A 22,269-nucleotide genomic window follows, 5' to 3' on the forward strand; every position below is an offset into this window, starting at 1 on the left:
TCCTTGCTGAATAAAGTTCATTGTGCTCCAGCTGTGCTCTCTCTCCTTCGGCTCGCTCACGGAGCCACTTCCATTCTCACTGGAGTTTCTGCCCATCAGTTGCTGAGCAGGAAAACCGGCAAAATGGTTAATGGAATCATGCCCTACAGCATCACGAGGGATTCCTTACTACCATCTATTGCAACACAGGTCATTGGCTCTTTAATTCCTCACTGAACTGCAGAATACATCTTTTAGAAAAACATTCAATCACTACTTTAAAATTGGTAGTGCCAGGGCTGCTGTCTGGGTTAAATTGTCCCAATAAACAACTGCTCTGACAACTAAAATCTATGTTTATTTGTAGTCTGAATCTGCCCTGTTTTAACTTCTGGTCACGTTCTGGTCTACTGTACCAAAACATCCTATTAACAACTTTCTGATCTCATAAAACTCACAAATATTTAAGCTTTTTTTTTTCTTTTTTTTTCTTTTTCTTTTTTTTTTTTTCTGATAAACTAAGCAGGTTGAATTGCTCACATTTTCCAGTCCCTGCTTATTGTTTGAACCTTTTGCAGTTTGTCAATGTTCTTCTCAAAACCCTCTAGCTGTACATATAACTGTACACAGTGTACAATGTACGTATCTTTGAAAAACAGACTGTAAAATACACTTGCTAATATTCTTCTTTCCAAAGCTCTGTCAAAGCACGTGTCTATATCATTATTATGATATAATTTATTAAAAAACATTTAACACTGTAGCACAGACTAATGTTTAAGTTAGCAAAGTTTTCCACAGACACTGCAAACAATGCTAGGAAAAAATAAATAAATAAAAAAGCTGCCAATTTTGCTCATTTTTCCTGAAAATTTTCTTGCTGTTATTTTAACTGCTAAAATCGATTGGTCCTGACAGACCATCAAGCACCACTAATTTTAAGAATACTTTTAGTATGCCATTTTACTTCACTGTAGATCCTTATATTGCATTGTAATTAAATAAATTAGCATTGAGAGAAGATATTCTGTAACGAAATATTTTTTATAAACAGCCAATAATCTTCTGTGCTCAGCAGTGCTCCGTTTCTACTCTTCAGCAGGAAATGAGGATTCTTGTCATCAGAGAATTTTGGATGTGCTTTTTGCAAGTCTGACACCTTTATCAAACAACACACTCGAGCAGTCAAAGGGCAGGTGAAGAATAAAAGTGGGCGAGTATAGACAAAATTTTAAAAGCTAACACTGTAGCTTTTAACATACTAAAATAGCAAAGATAACAAACATGTCAAGAGAAACCTACAGACACATACCCCATATGTGAAGATTACAGGCTTCAGAATCAGTAGAGCATGAAATATTTTGGCACCTCTGAAAATCTGTACATAATTTGGATTATGTAAGTATTGCTCCTTCCAAAAGATAGCTTGGGACTGTCTAGAACCAAAAGTAGGTATTTTAGCATGCAGCACTTCATCCTTATCATCTTTTTGTTGCCTTCAGCTCTTTGCAGATGCTGCTGCCATTATTGCCTGCTGAGCCTGCCTTCAAAGACCTGCAGCCTCCTTATCTCTGCTGAAGCAGAAGCAGCAGCTAACAAAGACATAACTATATATCCTTCCTTTGGTTACCTTCCTTCTAAATGCTCAACGTCTGTCTGCTCTTTTTCACCCTACCTTTGTGCACTCCTATCCCTGCATATAAATTCTGTATCGCAGATACATAAGCCCACTCTGAATGAGACCCTCTGCTTCTATTCACCTCAGTTTATGGGAGAACCAAGTCTTGTTGCAACCAGTGAATAAAACTACTGACCTCTAAGAGAAAGCTGAGAAACAACATGGGTATCTAATTTCTAAAACATGGACACATGGCAAAAGAAAGGCAAATGCAAGACTGTGAAATTGAATTGCATAAGGCAAGATATACAGCTGCCTATTCCCGGAGGGGCGGGGTGGAGAAAGAAGCCAAGAAAGCTCCCAAGAATAGAAGCAGAGTAGGAAGTCACAGAAGCGTGGATGAGATCTGAGTGCAATGGTAATATCAGCCCCTAAAACTGACCAATAAAATCCACTCTAAGGATTAAGTCTGTCATCCAAATAATTATGACATGCATAGTCATCAACATAGAATATGATGCAAAATTAATTGAACTGTAGTATAAGTATTATGGCTGTGAAACAGAGTGTTTTGACAATCTTAAAAACATCATAGAAAGAGGGAAGACCGTGAACTTCCTGAGCAAAGAAACCAAAGGACAGTAAATTCACTAGGGTATCAACAGAAATGGGACCACCACAGAAGGTGAAGGGCTTCTGAGCCATTCTCTGCAATGCCTGTCGTGGCCTAAAAGGCTGTGTTGTCTAAGAAGGAAGCTCAGCCTAAAGTTTGCTCTACAGTTGCTCTTGGTAACAGCTTTCTTCCTGTCATAGCTTTCTTACCTTCACTCTTGTAAGGATTTAATATTTGCCTTTTCCAGACAACACCTATTTGCTTCCACTGTTAATGTTCTGTGAAGTAGAGAGTGAATTGGGAATTCTGCAAACACCAAACATGTCCCAAAATATGGACTGAATTTGGCAGGCAGCTCCCAGGGCCCTGATACCTGATATGTATTTGGCAACTTCAGGGATCAGAGTAAGCCTCCCACCACCCCAAAGGAATGTGAGGATTTATATCAAGAGGCATCAGGATGCAGGGAGCTGCTTCCCATGGAAGGGGGCAGGCAGAAGGGACAAAGCTCTCTTCCCTGGCCTGGTCCCGCTCCTGGCCCGCTGCTGGGAGCACTGCGGAGCAGGCCTTAAAGTGGGGCTGAGTCCACCTTGACCAGAAAATATCCTCCAGATTAAACAGGTAGGCACCGAGTGCACTTCTTTAGGATTGCTCTAGCACAGAAACTCTCTGTCTCAAGCCATTTTAACAGCCCAGAGAGAGACCCCACGCGAAGGACTGCCCTACTCTTCCTCCTTGTTCCAAGTAAAGGCCAAGGGCCCTACAGAGTCAGCACCAAATGAAATGGCAGAAGCAGTACAGCAAATTAGCAAGGTACTTGATTGGTAGCTCTGTCATGTCTGATTAGATTAAGTAGAACTCAACACCTGCTTTTAATTTTGTATTATTTTATTTTAGATTCATTTGTCTTCCTCTCTTGCATTAGTAAAATACACTGCTCATCAGACAGAGCTGGTAGCCCACAGTGAGCTTATGTAGTGAACCAAACATTGACAAAAACATGGGTTAACTAGTTAGCACTAGGATGTTTTACTGGTCCGTATGTAACTGTAATGCAAATTAATCCTTGATCAATGTGTAGAGACACTGGCACAGCAGAAAGCTAACGTTCACTGACTTCATAGCCTAAGAAGAGCTACTGGCAGAATTGGCTTTGCTGAAATTCAAACAGTAGGAAAAGATGTATGACTTCAGATAAGATGCAGATAAATTGCAAACTAATGCAGGTATCACTGCTTTATACCGCAGTCACTCACTGAGGAGACATTTCCTAAACCACTTCTTAATCTTGGCATCCTTAAGACTACCATCCTGACATTTGTTCTGCATCTTCAGAATTATTTTTAGTTCTCCTTTAAATTCCCTCTGAAATGTCCATATTCTTCCTGAAAAGACACACAACCATTCCAAAACAGTGAGTCATAAGGCAAGAGCAGTACTTATTTCCACTTTATTCTGATTATTCATTTCCCATTAAGTCCTAAGGTCACAGTAAAACACCTGCTAGGGTTGTATGCAGGCTCCCGCTAATATCCATGATGACTACACAGTCCTCTGAATCATTCATCTCATTGTGGCAAATTTCAGCAATTTCAATAAAAAACCTTGTGTAAACATGGTAAAACCAACAGCTAGATATAGCATCTAATGAGAAAATTGTTCATGTTTATCTGCCAAGATCTACTTTCTCTTTTCACATTTTAAATAAAGCAATTTCCTTGGTAATATCTGAGTAGTTGGCAAGTCCCAAGGTTTGTTAAAAATCAACACAGACCTTCTCAGCTAGTTATTCTTAAGACTCCTGGGTGGAAATTACGAATTCCAGTTGCATGAAGCTGAATGTCGTGCAATGCTTTCCCCTGCTACAGACCATTAACTTTAGTTATTGACTCCAAATAACACACATAAGATTCTCCCAAACAAAAATACCTTGAGATATACCTTTCCTGCCCTACACTTCACTGCTTTGCCTCTAGCAATGGCTTTCTCAAATATTAGGTTTGTTTGTCCTTTATTTTGTTCCTGACATAAATAAAATGCTGTCCATTACATGAATAAAATGCTGTCCATGGCTACAGGTATTTTTAAATCTCTCTTCCAATTTCTCAAATCAGTCAAGTTGTCCAACTTCTACATTAATTATATTGACATTTTCATTTTCATTCTTGGTTTATATATTGATTTTTAGTGGCATTGTAATTTTCTGTTTGACTTGCAACAACTTCTTGTCCTGTATCACCTTCTTTAATTTCTATGCAACAGTTCTGTTAGGACATCTAGAATGATAGCCTTATCAAATTCTACACATATTGGGAATATTTTGCTATGCCACATATGGCAGCATAAATCATTGTGTTTGGCTACTCATGCAAGAACAACAGACGTGGATGAACCTTAGAGCGTAACAAGGTCCTTTGGCTAAAAGCTGACTACATTCATACCACTAATTGTGATCAACTTATATTTATCTTGACATCTGTGAATTTTCCAGTCAATGATCAGCTTTTATTTGTCCATCATAGCTTGGGTGAAATACACTGTGGTTGACATTAAGAAACCACATTTTTAAGATTTTATTGAAGAGTTATCACTGGATGTATAATTCTTCCACCGTAATTCCTTCACTTTGAAGTGATGATTGAAGCTTTAGTCTATCCATACATTAGGAATAGACCCTTAGGAAGTTCACTTTATTCTCTTAACAAGATTGAGTGGTCCATGGTTTAATGAGTAACAACTTTATATTATAAATAATCATCTTATTCTTCCAAAACTCCAACTTTGTAACGGTTAATGCCCTCTCTGGTATAACATACTCACCCTTTTACCTTTCCAGTTCTGAGGAACAAGGCCTAACCATCAATTCCAACATCCTAGTCACAAGACTAACTGAGTAACGTAGCAGTAGTAATTATGTCATTTTTCTCAAGCTCCAAATTGTCTTACTTATTTTAGTTTTCTACCATAATAACACAGTAAACTGGAAGATGTACCCCTTACAAATAATGTAATGTTTGGATTTATCTCATAATGCTTCAGGGTTGTCATTTTTCAGAATGTGGTGTGAGGACATTCACGTTATCACTTCAGGTACCCTTGCTGTCAGGGCAGGAAATTGCCCTGACACATCACCCAGGAAATTGGCATCCCAATTAATAAGACGGAGCCTACAGACACCCAGTTTTGTTCAGCCTTTATCCCAGTGTTCCACAAAACCCAAACACCATACTTGGCTAACACTATCACTTTTCTTATTTTAATCGAGGAACAGGAAGGATATCTCAAAAAGACCATCTGATTCTCCTTTGCCTTTGGTTTCTTTTTTCAGCCTCTACAGCTTTTCTGGTTCTACAAACTGGAGTCTGCCATTCTTCCCTGTTGCTAGAATGGATTGTGCATTGTCAAAGCATCTTCTCCTGATGTTTTTCCCAGTCTGACTTTGCTCCTGGAAGAAAACAAAGCCTCTTACTTGCTATCTGACCCTTGAATAATAGCTTGGCAGTCCCTGTTAGAAAGAAATCACTGAGAAGGACTCCATTCTGAGCTGTGTCTGACAGGAGACGAGGAAGCATTCCCACTGGTACCAGTGCACATAGCCTTGTTCTTTCACCATTCTCGTGGGCATCTGTTCTCATTCGCTGTCAGATGAAGACAGAATTTTACTGGCTCAAACATTTGGTGCTTTGCTAATGTTATCTTTCCTCTATTGCAGTTTTCCTCTCAACTTCTACCATGTCTTCTTCCAAGTAGTTCCTAAAAGCAGTTATCTAAAACACCCCTATACGTGCCTGCAATTCTATGCAGCTGGAAGATACTCAGGTTTTCTTACTCTTAAGAAATTCCCATCTAATTATTTTCCTGTCCCCTTTGGTTGACTGCATACCTTTTCTACATAGCCTTCTGCAGTACCAAACCTTTCACACCATCCATTTTGTCTTCGCTGGTGGCATTAAACTGAACTTTCTGCCATCTCTTCCATCAAACTTCATGGCATTCCAAAAAAATTCTGTCCAAAATTCTGTCTCCACCCAAATTCATAGCTCTGCCACCCCCAGCTGCAGCAGGCACATTGGGATCATGGAATCATTAAGGTTGGAAAAGACGCACATCTGTCAAATCATCTCCCTACCGAAGCCCGTCTGGTGTTACTTTTGGCCCATCCCAATTTGCAGCGCCCTTTTTTCACAGAATCACTGAATGGCCGAGGTTGGAAGGGACCTGGGGAGATCACGTAGTCCAACTGCCCTGCTGAGCAGGATCACCTAGAGCACGTTGTGCAGGGTTGTGCACGTTGAGCACTCAGGCAGGTTTGGAATATCTCCAGAGGAGACTCCACAGCCTCTCTGGGCCACCTGTCCCAGTGCTCTGCCACCCTCACAGCGAAGAAGTGCCCCCTTATTTTGAGCCTGGGCTTCGGTTTGTGCTTGTTGCTTCTCACTGGGTACAGTTTGTGCTTGTTGCTTCTCGCTGGGCACAACTGAAAGGAGACGGTCTCACGCTGTTGACACCCTCCCCAGATACCCGCACACACTGATGGTGCCCCCTCAGCCTCCTCCTCCTCCCCAGGCTGCCCAGCCCCAGCTCCCTCAGCCCATCCTCCTACCACCCACAGGTGCTCCCTCCCCTCATTTTCCCCCCCCCCCCAGATGACTCATTTTTAACTCACTCCTCCGCCCAAGACGAGACAAGACCCAGCCATTTGTACCCCACGACCCCACCACCCCCTCCCCACAACCTAACAGCGGCTCCCAATCTATGGGGGGGGGCGGAGAGGCGCCGGCCATGGACCTCCCCCCCACCCCCTCCTCCCCTCCGCCCCCCTCAGCGCCCCCGCCCCGCCGCCATGAGCCCGCCCCCGCCGCGCGCATGCGCAGGCCGCGCGGGGGCGCTGCGGGAGGCGGACGGGAAGATGGCGGACCTGGAGGAGCAGCTCTCGGATGAGGAGAAGGTAGCGGCGGGCGGCGCCCCCCCGAGCCCTCAGCCCCCCCGGCCCGAGCTGCCCCGGCTCCGAGGGGCCTCCGGCGCTCGCAGGAGCCGCCGCTGAGGTGTTCTCCCCGCGGCCCTTCCCCCTCTCCCTTCCCCCTCTGGCTGCCCGGGTAGCGGGAGGGGGCGAGGCGCCGCCGGCCCCTGCCCCGGCCCCAGGTCCCCCCCCCGGGGCCCGGCCGCACGGAGCGGCCCCGCGGCTCCCCCCCAGCTCCGTGAGGCGAGGGAGGAGGAGGAAGGGTGTGGGGAGGGCGAGGAGGAGGAGGAGGAGGAAGGGTGCGGGGGGGAGGAAGGCTCCCTCGCTTCCTCCAGCCGCCGGCGGGCCCTGGGTCAAGGAGCAGCGGCTGCGAGCCGGCGGTGCTCGGCCGGGACTCGCAAAAAGTGTGGGTTTTGTGGTGGTTTTTTTTTTGGGGGAGGGGGGAGGGCAAGGCTCGCAAGGAGCAGGGTGTCCTGGAGGCCTCGGTTGTCGGCGCTGCTCCTCGGCTTCCTCTCCTGGAGGCAGCTTCGTGGCAGCTGGGGTGTGGTGGCCTGCCTGCGCTGCCCCTCGCTGCGTGTAGCAGGCGGCTTTATTAATTTCTGCTCGAAAAAAGGCGTGTTCTCCTGGCAGCAGAAGCTCTGGGGTGACCGAAAGGTTGTGGACGCCAAAAAATGGTGTTTCAAACTTCTCTGAAATTAGAAGGAGGTCCAAAATGGCCTAAATGGTTACAAAAAGGCAGGTTTGGGGGGATTAACGGGGCTGTGTTTCAGAACTGGAGAGCCACAGATAGGCCGAAAGATGCATGGCATGAGGGTCCCTCCAGCTCTTTCCAGCCAGAGGCTTGAGGCCTCTATGTGGTTCTCATTCACATCCGTGGTGGTCCATGGCTCTTTGTATCCTTTCTGGAACATACAAGTAACCCTAATCCCGTATGTTGCTGTTAGGGAATATGCTTAAAACCACGCCAGCTACAAGTTACTTTGGTGTCACAGAATGGCTCAAGCAGGGCCACCCAGAGCAGGTTGTGCAGGACCACATCCAGGTGGCTTTTGGAGATCTCCAAGGAGGAGACCCCACCCACGACCTCTCCAGGTACCCTGTGCCGGTGCTCAGTCACCTCACACTTAATAATAATTTAAAAAAATGTATTTCCTGATGTTTGGAGGGAACCTCCAGTGTTCCAGTTTGTGCCCATTGCCTCTTGTCCTGACAAAAAATGTAAATTATGGTGACACTTTCATTTTGCTTCTCCATGAGCTGAGAAGCACTGTCTGTGTTTAATACTGTGCCGATGTGACTGATGGAGTTAATTTCTGAACTTCCTTCTGTCCATTAATTGCAGTTTTTGTTTTCTCTCAGAATGCGTGCAGACCTTCTAGAGGCTCCTCTTGTGCCTTGGTATAAACGAACAGAATCAGTACTTTTCCATAGTAAATTTAAATTGATTCTTTTATTCACTTCAGTCTCACATAAAATTGATTGTCCTCCACGATTGGAATTTTCCAAGCCTGGCAAGAGGTTTTATTGGCTAATAAAACAAAGATGGCTAACGCTGCAAGCTCATGGAAGAGCAAGCAAATCCCTGGAGATCTCATGCTACCTCAAGATTTTACTTCTCCACAGAAGAGCTACATGGTTTAGCTTTCTTGAATGTGAACCTCTCAGGTGGTTTATCGAGGTGTGATATATTTATCCATGCTGAAACGAGCATCCTCTGTATTGGGTAGCTCCCACCCAGTGCTTGGAAAGACTGGGGTCCCCTAAATGGCACGGGCTTGTTTCAGGATTTTATTACATCATTTAAGTTGTTGGATAGCCTTTTAACAACGTGCTTGAGAGCACGGATACGTTTCAGTTATGCTATCATTTTACAATAAAAATGTTTACTGCTTAAAAGCTGTAATCATTTTCTGCTGGTATTAAACTAAGATTGTGTGCTCTAAGTGGATTAAGTAGAAGACTTCCTCAGTTTAGACTAAAGCATTTTTTGGTTAAATTACTGTAATTTTAAGTGGACAGATTTGCTCTTGATTGAGTCACTAAATGAATATAAGGACGGAAATTTGAAAGCCCAGATTCTTAATGCATATGGGGATCTTCAATTGAATTTCTTCAGTTTGGTTAATTTCTGGTCTCTCAATTGACACTTGATATGAATAATAAAATACATTTTTTTTTGAAGCTAACATTTATGAAATTAGTTAAATTTTCTCTCAAACGTTGAGCAGTGCTGAGCTACAGAGATCCTGCTGGATAGCATTGGGAAAACACGCCCTTCTCAGCTGGGACTGTGATTACAAATACAGGAGGGCAGGTAGACAAACATCAGTGTTCCCAGGGAATCAATCACATTGCTCCTCTCTGTACCTTTCTCCCGTGATAAGAAATGGAGAGCTTCAAAGGCTGGTAGAGATGCTGGTGGTGCAGTGGGGCTGTAGGTAACTTTGACAGATATGTAGCTATGGTGCTGGTCAGGAGTACTGAAATTTGAGGAGGGAAGAAGGTGAACAAATATGGATGTTTCTGTACCGGTCTCCTAATAGTGCTACAAAAGCAAAATACGAGAGAAGTGATCTGGTGATACCATGGGTTTGGGAACTCAGTTCCTGTCCTGCTGTGCGTGTAGTCAGGAATTCCAGTGCTGCGAGGGCAGAACGTAATTCCTGTTGCAGCAGCACCGACTTGCTGGTGTCACCTAGCAGCCAGTTCAATGTGGCTGTAACGTAACGCAGGTTTACAATTTGCTGTGCTTGGTGTAAGGGAGAATACAGAAAGGACCCCAATTGGGAGAGTGGAATAAATTGGCAATAGTGTGCATGGTTCAGGCAAAGGAGCTCTGAAAGCAGGGAAGGAGAAGAGCCGATTTCTGGAAAGAATGGTATTTCAGCGTGCGAGGTTGTGCAACTGGTTTCGATCACAGCTCTGTTCCTTGGGTTCTCAATTTAGCTCAAGATTTTGAAACCTTGTGTATCTTCCAAAGTGATGGTACCGTGTGGGTGATTTTTAAAAAGCACTAAAAATAAATAAATCTGAGAGCTAGCTGTAGTTGAAGCGGTGTGTAAGGCAGAGCCCAAGGTGTGAAGCTGGGCTCTTGCTGGTGAAGGTTACTGCACCTGGGATTTTCCAGTCCCAAAGAGGTGTGGTAAGACACGGGGTTTTATGGCAGTCCCGTTCGCTTAGGTTACTGAGAGTTAGGAAGCTTGCAGACAAATTGAAAAACAAAAGTTTGTTTGTGTTTCTGTCTATAAATAAAAAATAGATGTGAGAGGTGGAACTACTGAACTATTAAGTGAGGTAGCAACTGGAAATCATCGCTTCCCTTCCTATCCATAACGCATCCTCTCTTAATAAGTCTTGAATGCAAAACCTACTTATTTATTCAGCATATTTGAACTAGTTTGGCTAAAAGTTTAATAACCATTCTTCGCAGTTTAATTGTATTCCAATTTCTGTACAAATTGCTTTTCTGCCTGTGGCGATGTCAGACTAATAAGCATATATAGAAATGTTTCTTCATGACTGTATTAGTGTGCATGTAAAAGCTACAAGTTATCTCCATGAATGTAAGTAGTCATTAATGGAAGATGCTGCTTTTCCTGTAAAAGATGCATTTATTAATGTAAATACTCATCAACAAATAACAGCACATGAAAAGCAAGACTGAAACTGTTAAAATCACAATGAAATCTTGCACTCTCTAGTCAGTGCCTCTCGGTGACTCGCCAGGACATGTTTACTGTAGGTGTTTTATCTTTTTTTCCTTTTGCAGTGTGAATCCTGTTCACTACAAAGCACAGGAGTTAAATAGCGGTGTTGATGTGGAGATAGAAAACAGGGGCCTCAGCAGTGAGGAAAAGAGGGTATTAGTAGGAAATTACAGCACGTCAGGGTTTTAGTGCAAAAATTGCTCATGTTCCTTAAAGTGCTAAGCATATAAATGCATGTTGTCAAACGTGATACCAGAGGGGAGCCACACCTCTGTCAATGTGCATATGCCTCTGATTTCTGCTTGGTTAGGAAGGCCTATGGAGCAAGGTGGGGTTTTAACAGAAAGCCAGCTCACTGTGAACAGAACAAAACCTCTCCTCTGACACGGAAATAGGGTCCCGCTTGTGAAAAATGAGCCGGCTTGGCTGCCTCACGCTTCCTGGTGCATTGGGTAACTTTGCTGTTTCTTAAATCGGCTGTCCAAAACCTACCGAGCTAACTACACCAGCAGAGCTCTGCAGTGCAGTTCTGTTGCACTGATTAAGTAAAACTTTCTTTACTCGGTGGTTTGAGGGGTGAAGTCTATACCTGTAAAATGCATCGTTGTGCGTGTGGCTTAGTCTTCACAAGTTAATACGTTGGCAGCAGAGCTCACTTTGCAAAAACAATCCCAGCAGTGAGGGGAGGTTCTGCTTCAGGTGTTTCCTTCATGCAAAAATGTACCATTTTTTCCAAAACCAGCTCAGAAGCATCACTGGTACTTGTAGAGAACTAATAATTCTTTTATTTTTAAGTGTATTAAATCAATATGAGCTCTGAATCATTCATTTCAAAAGGATATTAATAGATGATTAGGAGCAGAATGTTTTGGAGTAGATGCAGGACTTTAAAAGTCTTTTCTTGGGTATAGTCATGCAGGAATTTATAAGTTTGGGACAATTCTTTAATAGGAATGAAGAAGTTGGGGGTGCTTCACAGACTGCCATGTAATTCTGAACATGGCAGTTCTCCCAAGATCAAGATTTCTGTGTACATAGCTAAGATACCATAACGTGTTGGCGTGAGTTTGGAAAGAATTTGTGAAAATACATCGGTACATTTAACGTTGAAGGACGGAACTGAAACTTTAATCACTTTGTGTGGGGGGAAACTACAAAAATGTTCAACATGGTCTGAAAAATTGACTATATACTGTATGTGTAACTGCAAACAATTTATCTGTAGAGTCATACGGGCTGGGAGAAACTTCTGGGGGTAACCCAAATGCTGCATCATCGAAGCAGGGCTAATTTGGACCAGGTTGCTCAGGGACTTGAGTTTGGGGCACCTCTGAGGATGGAATTGCACAGTCTGGGTACCTCTTCCAGTGTTTGACTGAACTTGAAACTTCCTAGTATTGAATGGGAATTTATCTTGTTGCAGCTTGTGCCTGATGCATCCTGTTCTTTCACTGCGCATCTCCACAGAGAGTCATGATCCAAAGCAAAGCTGGCTGCATTTTGGACAAGTTAAAAAAAAGTCTGAAGGTTGAAGATGCATACACATTAAACCTGTTACTCCAAATATGAGTGATTTCTAAAACTGCACTTCATATTATCTTTTGTCATGAGCAGTTTGGAGAAGTTAGATAATCCCTGAGTAGTGTGGCTTTCACCATGCCAGGGCCTGTTTCAAATGCACGGCACCCAGTGCCCCCAGAAGCCTGGCCCTTGCTGCCTGTGTGCTCACAGAACCCTTGCAGAAATTTGCTACCCAGGAAACCTCATGGCTTAAGTAGGTAGATAAGATCAACAAAAAATTTGAACAAAAGCTGAAGAAGAGTAATAGATCAAATTATTGGCCATCCAGCAATATTTGAAATGGGAGAGAACAATTTGGCACACAGCAGGTAAGGTTCTTTGCCCAACAGTAATCGTCAACCTACAGTTCTGACGTGAAATGCTACCTTTGGTTGACTTTGATTTTGGCAACCAAAGAGGAATAGGATAAAAATTCTAACCACATTATATACCAAACCAATGCGTTTTTCTTGGAGAGTACTGTATAAAACTGAGTGGCAGTTGCCCAAAGTGGGGTATGAAGAACTTTGAATTGCTTAAGAAGAAATGAAAGCAGATTTTTTTCAGCATGTGGAAATTACAGTTTTTATTCTTGAGTGACCAGCTTCTGAAGTACAAGGCATTTCAAGTAGTTTATTCTTATTTTGACAGAAAGCATTAAAACTTTCAAACTGGTAGGTAACTTTGAGAGAGGATTTTCAGACACTGGAATTGGTGGGGGATGTGGGTGTGGTTCATGACTTTAAGAGAGCCAATTTTCATGGAGAAAGCTCTGGTCTTGTTCCTTTCCTCTCCCTGCTGCTCTTAAATCTAGGCTTGGTGTCCTTTGAATACTTAATGGTAAATAACGAACTTGGAGTAGTAGGATACAAAAATGTAGGTTTTGTGGTGGGAGAACAGTTTGTGAGTGTGAACAAAGCGCTTGTGAGGTTACGGTGGATGCTGCTCTGCGGCGACTGCTGGGGAAGGGCTGGGTGCTGCTTGGTGCCGTGCCTGGGGATGGCACTGCCAAGTTTGTGCTTTGGGAATACCTGGTTAGCTGTACCTTGTACCTTTAACCCCTCAAACAAAAGGGAACGCCTTTGCCTTATACTAAATATAGAATTGTGCTGCTTATTCAGTTCCCTGTGAATGCGTCTTGCAAGGAAACCTTGAGATTTTTATGCTTATTATTTGATGTCTCTCTCATCCATAAGAAAAGCATCCAACTGCTGAGCTTCCAGTGGATTTATGGGTAAGACCAAGTCATAAATTTATTTCAGACTGCATTGGACCACTGTCAAGTCATATGGGATTTCTTTTTAACAAAAGAAGCGTTAGCTTCCCAGAGCCATATTTCATTTATTAGATTGGTTAGATATGTTGGGGGTTGACACTATATTGAAGTATGAAGTACAAATGAATAACTTCTGAATACAGTCTGAAATAAGTTGCTATAAAATATCAGTATAGTCTCCTGAGATGCAACTGTATTGCACACACCTTCTTCTTGTTTGCTTGTTCTCAGAAAATGTTGGGGAAACTATTGAAAGCCCGATAAATACACAAAAAGATGGATTTTGTATAAATTTTTAACCTGGGATGTTCTTAATCTTTTCTACTGCTTTGGTATTTCCCTGGTTGCTCATAGTATGAGCTTCCATGTGCGTATCTGGAAAAAGGGCTACAGTAAAGGTGAATTGGAGTAAAACCACTGCAGGAAGAATGCTGTGTACTATAAATTTGGGGCATAGTGCCCTCAGTAGTTTTGGAATCACTTTTGTATGTGCGTGGTTTTATTACTTGTTTTCTAACCAACTACTGATGAGCCACAGGCTTTCAGAGAAATACAGATGTAGGCAAAAACCAATATAATATCTTCAGCTCTCTGTAGTATAATTATTGGTAATTTTTTCCTTTTCGTAGCCTCTAGTAATTAACTGTGATAGCTGAAGTCTCAGGTTGACCTTGTTCATTTAATGTTTACAAACAAAATAAGTTTGTAGTTTACAAACTTGAAAACTAAGTTTCTACTTAGTTTACAAACTAAGTTGACCAGTTCTGTTCTTTCATGTTTCTGAATTAATAGTGCATGTCATCACTGGGTGGCCAGTTAGATACAGGCAGGGGTAATAGAAGTATGCAAAATGATGTGAGATTTATCTTCAGTAACTTACTTCTGGTTTGTCCTGTGTATTTTTTTAAAGGAAGAGTTTATTCTAATCCAGTATAATGTTTTCATCCTCAGGAGTTGATTTGGATCATTGCCAGACTCCGTTCCTTTTCTCTTTATCATCACGGTTCATGGAATTTGTAGCTTGCTAAATGGATTGGGGGCAATGCATGTTCACAGCTCCAGTGCAGCTTCAGGCATTGACATGAAGGAAATGTCTGTGCAGTCAAAGCCATGGGCATGGAATGTGCCCCTCCTTTCCTGTGCCACAGGACCACATTTTTGCAGTGGTTTCTTCCTCAGCTATCCCAGAAGCAGAAGTGAGCTGACTGCCACAGTGTATTTTTTGGTTAAGCTTGGAGCAAAGCAGTTGCAATGCTAATTCTTGTATTCATTCCCTCCCTGCCAGACTGACCATCCTTGCTCTGTGGGTTTTTGAGATGCTACACGTATCAGAATGCCCCTGTGCTGTTTGAAATCCTACCCATGAGGATGGGTGAGGATCTATGAGATGCTGAGGAGAAGGTTTGCTGCGGACACAGGGCAATCCCTTTCTCACTCATATGTTCTTAGAGCTTTTCTGGGCCTCTGAGGGCTTGCTCACCTCACTGCTCTGCTAGCAGCAAGAAGCAGTAATTATCTGAAGTTCTCAGGGTAAATGAATTAGTTGCTGTGTTTTTGCTCAAGGTAAATAGCCAAGCACTGGTTATACGAAGGAGTTTGTAGAAAGGGATGGGGCTTTGAACAGCTTATGCCTTTCATGGAACACCCGCAGTTCAGCTTTATATTAGATGTGTCATAATTCCTGGTGGAACATCCTGGAAAGTACCTAGCCCAGGAACTTAATGAACTGGGACCAGTAAGTACCAAGTACCTACCTCTCCAGAGGAAGCCAGTTTCTATTTTTTTTTTAAACGCTGATGGATTGGCAAACTCAGAACTCTTTTTGTGTTCGCAATACTGGCAGATCATTGAAGCACAGAATATCCTCAGTTGGAAAGGACCCACAAGCATCATCGAGCCCAACTCCTGGCTCCACACAGGACCACCCAAAACTCAGACCATGTCCAAATGTTCCTTGAGCTCCAGCAGCTCGGTGCTGTGCCCACTGCCCTGGGCAGCCTGTCCCAGTGCCCAACCACCATCTAGGTGCAGAACCTTTCCCTAATCCCCAGCCTGACCCTCCCCTGTCCCAGTTCCATGCCGTTCCCTCGGGTCCTGTCGCTGTCCCCAGAGAGCAGAGCTCAGAGCCTGCCCCTCTGCTCCCCTCGTGAGGGAACTGCAGGCCGCCATGAGGCCTCCCCTCAGCCTGCTCTGCTCTGGGCTGAACAAACCCAGGCAGCCCAGCTCCTCTAGTCTTGCCCTCTAGTCCCCTTTACCACCTTCTCAGCCCTCCTGTGTGGGCACACGAATAGTTTCATGTCTTTGTTGTTGGCTCAGCCATGGCCATCAGCATTGCATCTTGTGAGGCAGCTGATGGAACCTTAAACTACGTTTCCTGAGATGCTACATTTGTCAGTACAGAACGAATTTTGACTGGTAGAAGATGCCAGAGCAGTTCTGGCATTCATTAGGAAGCAAAGCTGCATAATGAAAACAACTGGCACAGCTGGATCAGAGCAGCAGTTGGAATTGAACTCGGGCCACACTAGGGAGGGCTCTCGCCAGGTGTCACCCCCCAGGGCTATCAGCAGGATCTCTGAAGGACTTGGTGCTACTGGCAGTATGAATTAGTGTGAATTTTCAGAGAATTGAAACTTTTTCAAATGGTTTGGAAAATCTTAACTGTGTTAATATCTCTGAAATTACGGGCCACCTGGGAGAAGCCCCTCTCTTTAGCTGCCTGTACATAGAGGTCAGTGGGTCAGGACTAAGCTTGGCTGCCTGCAGAAAGGCCTCCAGAACCAGCAACGAGAGCAGTGGCAGAAGGAATCATACCAAGCGTCAGACTCTTTACTTCTAGAGCAGTGCCACAGAGCTCCCTTCTACTAAATGTGATCTCATCTACTTTTTTGCCAAACATAGCTTGACCTGTGAGTGTGAGGTTTGTTTTGGCTTACAGGGAAGCAAGGCTTCTCTCAGGAGTGCAGAACATAAAATGCATCATGCATGATGCCTCAGTCCTCCTGCCACACTTCCAATAGTTGCTGGTGAAGGTGACTGCTGGAGGAAGCTCTGTCTTTTCCTGTGATGAGCAACAAAGCTGCTGTGGCTGTGTAGAGTGGAAGCGGATTGGAAGGCCTTCTCTTCCCACACCATTTTTTGTCTGTTTTTTAAGATCTGTGTGCAATTCATAGGTTAAAAGAGCTTTCAATGTGTACATCACTGTTCCGTTTTTATTGCTCTGGAGCAGTAAACTTTGACCTGGGGTGAGCGTGGAGGAAGGGTGGGTCTCCCTGCTGCAGTGAGCTCAGGGCTGAACATGAAATAAGCGAAGGGTAGGAAAGAGCAGGGGCAAAGCCTGTGGTTTCACAGCGTCTTGCTTACCAGCTCCTTCCTCCTCCTGCAGCCCGGTAACTGCGGGAGCTGTCAGGGTGCCTGCAAGTACGGCTGTAATTCAGTTAACTTAAAAAGGGGAAAAGAGGAGAAAAAGAGAAATAGGGGGGGAAAAGGAAGAGCTAACTTATATTTTAACACCTCTCTTATTGTTAGGTGCACCCTGGCCGATGCCTGAAGTGGAGCTGACACCGTAGCGTGGCACTGAGGGCCCCGCGGGCCGAGCACATATTCATGGCCATATATAGGCACGTTCAGCACAGAAGGTCGGGCTTTTCAGCCAGTGTCAGCTTCCGATGTGCCAGAAACAGGAAGAGCGGTTTGGGGGCATTTGAAGTCACTGTGCAGGACTTCTGTAAAATAAAAGAAACTACAGTGCACCTCGGTCTGGGAAGAGGTGGAGGAGGAGGATTTATCCGTGTATCTGGCTGATGGCATGCCTTGAGAGAGATTATGTCGTGAAATAAAGGCAAAAGGATGAAAACAGGACAGCATTCTGTAAATTGCTGCCTCTGTGCTTGTACAATCTGAAAAACTGCAAGTACTGTGGGAGCTGAGTGCAGGCATTCATTGATAGAGCAATTGCTGTAATCTCTGCAGGAGAAAGTTTGCCTGATACCCGTGCTCAGTGCATACAACAAACCTGTATTTTTCTCCTTCACTTAACTCCTTGATGTGAAATTTCACCTGCAGGTGAAAGGGAATGCTACCCTTCTCGGTGCTCCAAGAAGTGATGGTTCTGGTTATTTCTTGTGGGTTTCAGAGGATCTTCCTTGTACCACGTGTATGACTTGTCCAAATTAATCCTCAAAACTGCAGGAAGCCACAGAAACCTTCAGGAAAATGTGTATAGATTGGTTTTGTGCCTTCAATTCATTAAATATAGTAAACATGCAATGCCATGCAAAGGCGTGTGTTAAAAAGCTGTTTGCAAGACCTGTATGCAGTGACCCCTGATCATTAGAAGTTCTGGGTTAGTTAACTCAGCAGTTTGCAGTTCCTTGAAAGCTCAAGACTTGTAACTGAAAACAGTGGCTGTAAATCTGATCTTGGAAACTACAGCATTGTCTTAAAGTGTTAGATGATGTTCGGGAAGAAACTAGAGTAATAAATTGAGAAACTTAAGGGATTTTCTCACTTCAGGCTTTTTGGGTTTTTGAAGGGATACTCAGTTGTAACATCGTTTTTTGGTACTTGGATACATATGAAGTGTTGGCACTTTGTGTGAATGTGCATTTCTCTCAAATGAGAAGGTTTTGGCATTTAGACTCTTACGATGCAGTGTTGCTTCTGTTTTGGCTTGATTGAATCAGTTCTGAGCAGTTTCCAAAAGCCTCGGTGTGCTGAATAACCAACATCAGATCCAACTGGTAAGCATCTCCCACAAGTGTCTTCTCTAAACAGTTCTCAGAAAAAATAACTTTGGATGAACTGTAGTGCAGTTGGCTTTTTTAACTCATCTTTGTATGTTACAAAGTGGTTTTTGCTGTATCTGCATTTTTTTTTTTTTTTAAATTTTGGCCTCAAACCACATCACTTTACATGTCTTGCCCCTGTGCTTTTACTTGCGCTTCCTGAAGTGATAGCTGGGCCACTGGCTTTTAGTTGCCAAAGGGGGGGCGGGGGAATCTTCAGCTCGTAAGTCTCATGAAAGCACATTCATTTCTGCTTTCGTATTTGTCTGGTTTTGGAGCAAGAGGATCCATCCTCCTTCAGAGCACGCCCTTCTGGAAGCTCAGTGGCAATAGAGAGGCTGTAGCTGGTTGTCAGTTTTTGTGCATTAAGTTGGATTTAATACTGGATTTACTTATTTGACATGGGCTTCTTGCATGTACGATCTGGGGAAACAAAGCTTTTTCAGCTACTGATCTCAACAGATAAGTTAATTTGATGTACCTGCTGAAAAAAGTGGATTAGTTTATATGGACTTACAGGAAGGCAGGCTAGCAGAACACAGCATCTAGCTGACACGTGCAGCTTCTGAAGACACATTGGTTTCCTCACTTCTGCCAGCATGAGTCTGCTTCACACTTCGTGATGAGATGTTTATTGCAGATTTGCGTGCTTGTGGTTATCTGTCCCTTAAAAAGTGATACGTGTGATGGTTTATTGCACTGAGAAAATCTTGTTGGGGAATGTAATTTGCTAGTAAAATCTTCATTAAAAGCAGTATTTTGCTTAGTCTGTCCTGTGGAAGCATCTGTTACTACTGAATTCTTTTGCCTGAATATTACTCATACTACAGCTGATCTGACTAGTGAGGAAAAAAATAATTCTTTGCTGGTGGGAAAAGAAAAAAGCAAGATCATTTTTGCATTACTAAAAAATCAGCTGAAAATGAGGTGAGACGATTGGGCTTACCTGGGCAAGGGCTTTAATAAGCTGCCATAAAACAAGGCCCTCCTACCTCCTCTGTGTCTCTTTGCAGGAAAGAGTAAAAGTCCTGTGGCATTTACCTCAGTAATGCAAACCGGAGGTTACTTGCAGAGGGTTGTGATGTGGGTATTTGAAGCAGCAGATAGAGGCTGTCAGCAGTCCAAAACGTAGCATTCGGTGTAGAAAGCTGGGACCTGCCAGCCCTTCCCTTGCTGTTAGCTGTGAGTGCTGCTGGCCTCGGACGAGCAGCGAGCTGCCTGGGGCAGTCCCTGAGGTCTGAGCTCCCCTACAGAGGCAGCAAAGTGCTCAGCAGGCCCTCAGAGCTTGAACCATCTCTCCTGGGGACCTCTGCCTGAAACCTGGCCCTGTCAAGAGCCTGGTCTGAACGCAGACAGTTCTTTTACAGTTTCAAATACACACAAATGGCTAAAAGTAAAGCATTCTGTGGTTATTTTTAGGTAGTTGCGAATAAAGTGTGTCCCTCACAAACATCTTAATTTCAGACGGGAAGCCCAAACAGTGCAGAAGCTGTTCATCCCACAGAAACAGAATGGGGACATTGGAAATGGGAGATAAAAGTTCAGGTATATCGCTAGATTTGAATAGCAACATCATATCAAAGGTAATAGAGCACTTTGGATGTCTCCTTAACTTGGAGAACTGTGAATTGTGAAGATTAGAAACTTCCGTCAGGTCAAGCTGTGAAACCAGAGTTTGTGTGTGTGTTTTGAGTGTTCCTAACAACTAAAGGGGAAAACAAGAATGAATGGGAACAAGTCGGCAGGGGGATGTGCTGTAAGTAAGGTGGTAGTGGAAACGTTTTAAGGTTGATGCACAGTAAGTAACTAGTCTTTGTGTTCCTTTTGCAAACACGTGTGTCTGGAGCTGTGCAACGAGCCAGCTCAGGGAACTGATCTGAAGAAAGAGAAAAATGACCTTGCTAATCTTGCTCACTGTGCAGTTGTGTTTGTGGAAGCATGGGCAGCGAGAAGGCCAGGGCAGGTGCATGTATTTTAGTGGCAGTGCCAGCTTATCCCATGCAAAAAGTTATGGCTGAAGACAGTTCTTTGAGGATCTGCATTAAAGTAGATTTTTTTTTTTTTAAGTGAAATTACATGCTTCAGTGTCCATAGAAGTGTTTTTAAGGTTTTGTCTATGTATTGCTGCCTAGTTGTGGACCTTTTGGAAATCTTAGAAGCATAAGATAAGTAGTATCTCATCAAAGAGGAGACTCTTTGGAGATGCGATCCTGTGTAGCATGCTCTAGGTGACAGTGCTTGAGCAGGGGGGTTGGACTGGCTGATCTCTGGAGATCCCTTCCAACCCCAACCGTTCTGTGACTGTGACATTTCTTCGTCCCTGGTTCTTGGCTCTCATAGTGTACGTGTTGATTCCCAGGCAGCCGAGGACTGAAAGTTGAAATGTCAGTGTTACCGATCCTCTTTGTCATGCTATTAGTTTCTTTTTGCCAGTAATACAGAACAAGTGACTAGTTTCTGCTTCTATTACTGACAGCCTTCTCTATCCTTTTTGAAGAAGTGGAACTTCAGATTCTGTGCTTCTAACAAGGACAGTAGCTCAATGCGAATAAGCACGTGAAACAGTAGGAATTGTGCAATTGCATGTCTGGACACTAAAGCCATACAATGTGTGATTGGTGTGAATAGGAATAAATGCAAGTATATACAACCACAGAAATATATTTTTTTTGTTTGTTTTAGGTGCGTATAGCAGCAAAATTCATAATTCATGCACCCCCTGGGGAATTCAATGAAGTGTTCAATGGTGAGTATCTCTCTACTTTCATTTAAGGTATCTAGACCCAAAATTGTATTTCTGATTACTCTGAGTTTTACCTAGCTTATTTTTTTTTAGCAGCTCACTTGCTGTAAGAGCTTTGCAGTCATGGTTTTGTAGCTTGGCAGAGTAAGCTTTGCACTCCCAAGGCAGCATGGAGTTTAAAGGCAAAAGTGGGAAAGTACCACTTCTCTTTGTGATATGAGGACAACCTTCATTCTGTTTTTAAGCAGTGACGACTTAACAGTTGCTGATGAAGATACATGTAAAATTTTCAGCTCTTTATAATTATGTTTTTCAACAGAAATTAACTGAAATTAAAGTGGTCCTCTTTAAAAGAATGAACACTGAATATACAAAGGGCTACTGCTTAAAGTGGCAGTTGTTTGGAGGGGATTAATATTCTTTTCACATTTTTAACCCTTAAATATTGGCACCCTACAATTTAGTGATATGTAGATAAGCTGTAATGAGACTTGAAATTAGTTTCTCTGCTATTCTTTCCTAGACTTTACTGAAGATGTTATTTTCTTTAGAAGTTACTGTTTGTCTTGCACCAAGATACATCGGTGTACAAAACCATAAGGCATAAATTTTAGCTGTAACCTGCATATATCTCTGCTGCTTACGTAGGGAAGTACGTTCAGTATGCTGAACTTTAAGTGAGTGGCAGGCTGGAGCTTAAATCTGTTACAAGAAGGTAATGTGTTTAGAATTACCGTGTTCTTCAATTAAACAGTGGCTAGATGATTCCCCAAACTTAGCTTGTAGTGCATTTGTGAAATGAACTGCTGGTGAGCAGCTCATTAGCACAGCACTCTGCAAGTTAATACAATTTCTTATAGCAGTACTGCTAAGACTGTTATTAAGCTAGCACCTAGTTGCAGCTACCTGCTTAATAATGCAGTTGCAATTTGGATGGCTCATAACAAAACATTTGATCATAAATGTCCAGGCTTAAGACTTAATTGTTGTAATGTAAAAATCAAATTTACATGCAATTCAGACTGA

The 22,269-nt window shown here is 43.2% G+C and overlaps 1 protein-coding gene across 1 annotated transcript in view; it reads left to right on the forward strand.

Annotated features, from left to right (window-relative positions):
* The first annotated feature begins 7,017 nt into the window (after positions 1-7,017).
* The window catches only part of CAPZA2 (capping actin protein of muscle Z-line subunit alpha 2), a 29,660-nt gene continuing 14,408 nt past the window's right edge, over positions 7,018-22,269 (forward strand). Inside the window, exons 1-2 of the mRNA XM_068669542.1 lie at positions 7,018-7,158; positions 21,183-21,246. Of these exons, the coding sequence (XP_068525643.1) occupies positions 7,054-7,158; positions 21,183-21,246 (169 nt within the window). The 5' untranslated portion in view covers positions 7,018-7,053. The remainder of the gene's footprint in view (positions 7,159-21,182; positions 21,247-22,269) is intronic.

This window comes from Anas acuta, chromosome 1 (genome assembly GCF_963932015.1).
Source record: "Anas acuta chromosome 1, bAnaAcu1.1, whole genome shotgun sequence".
NCBI classification, from domain to species: domain Eukaryota; kingdom Metazoa; phylum Chordata; class Aves; order Anseriformes; family Anatidae; genus Anas; species Anas acuta.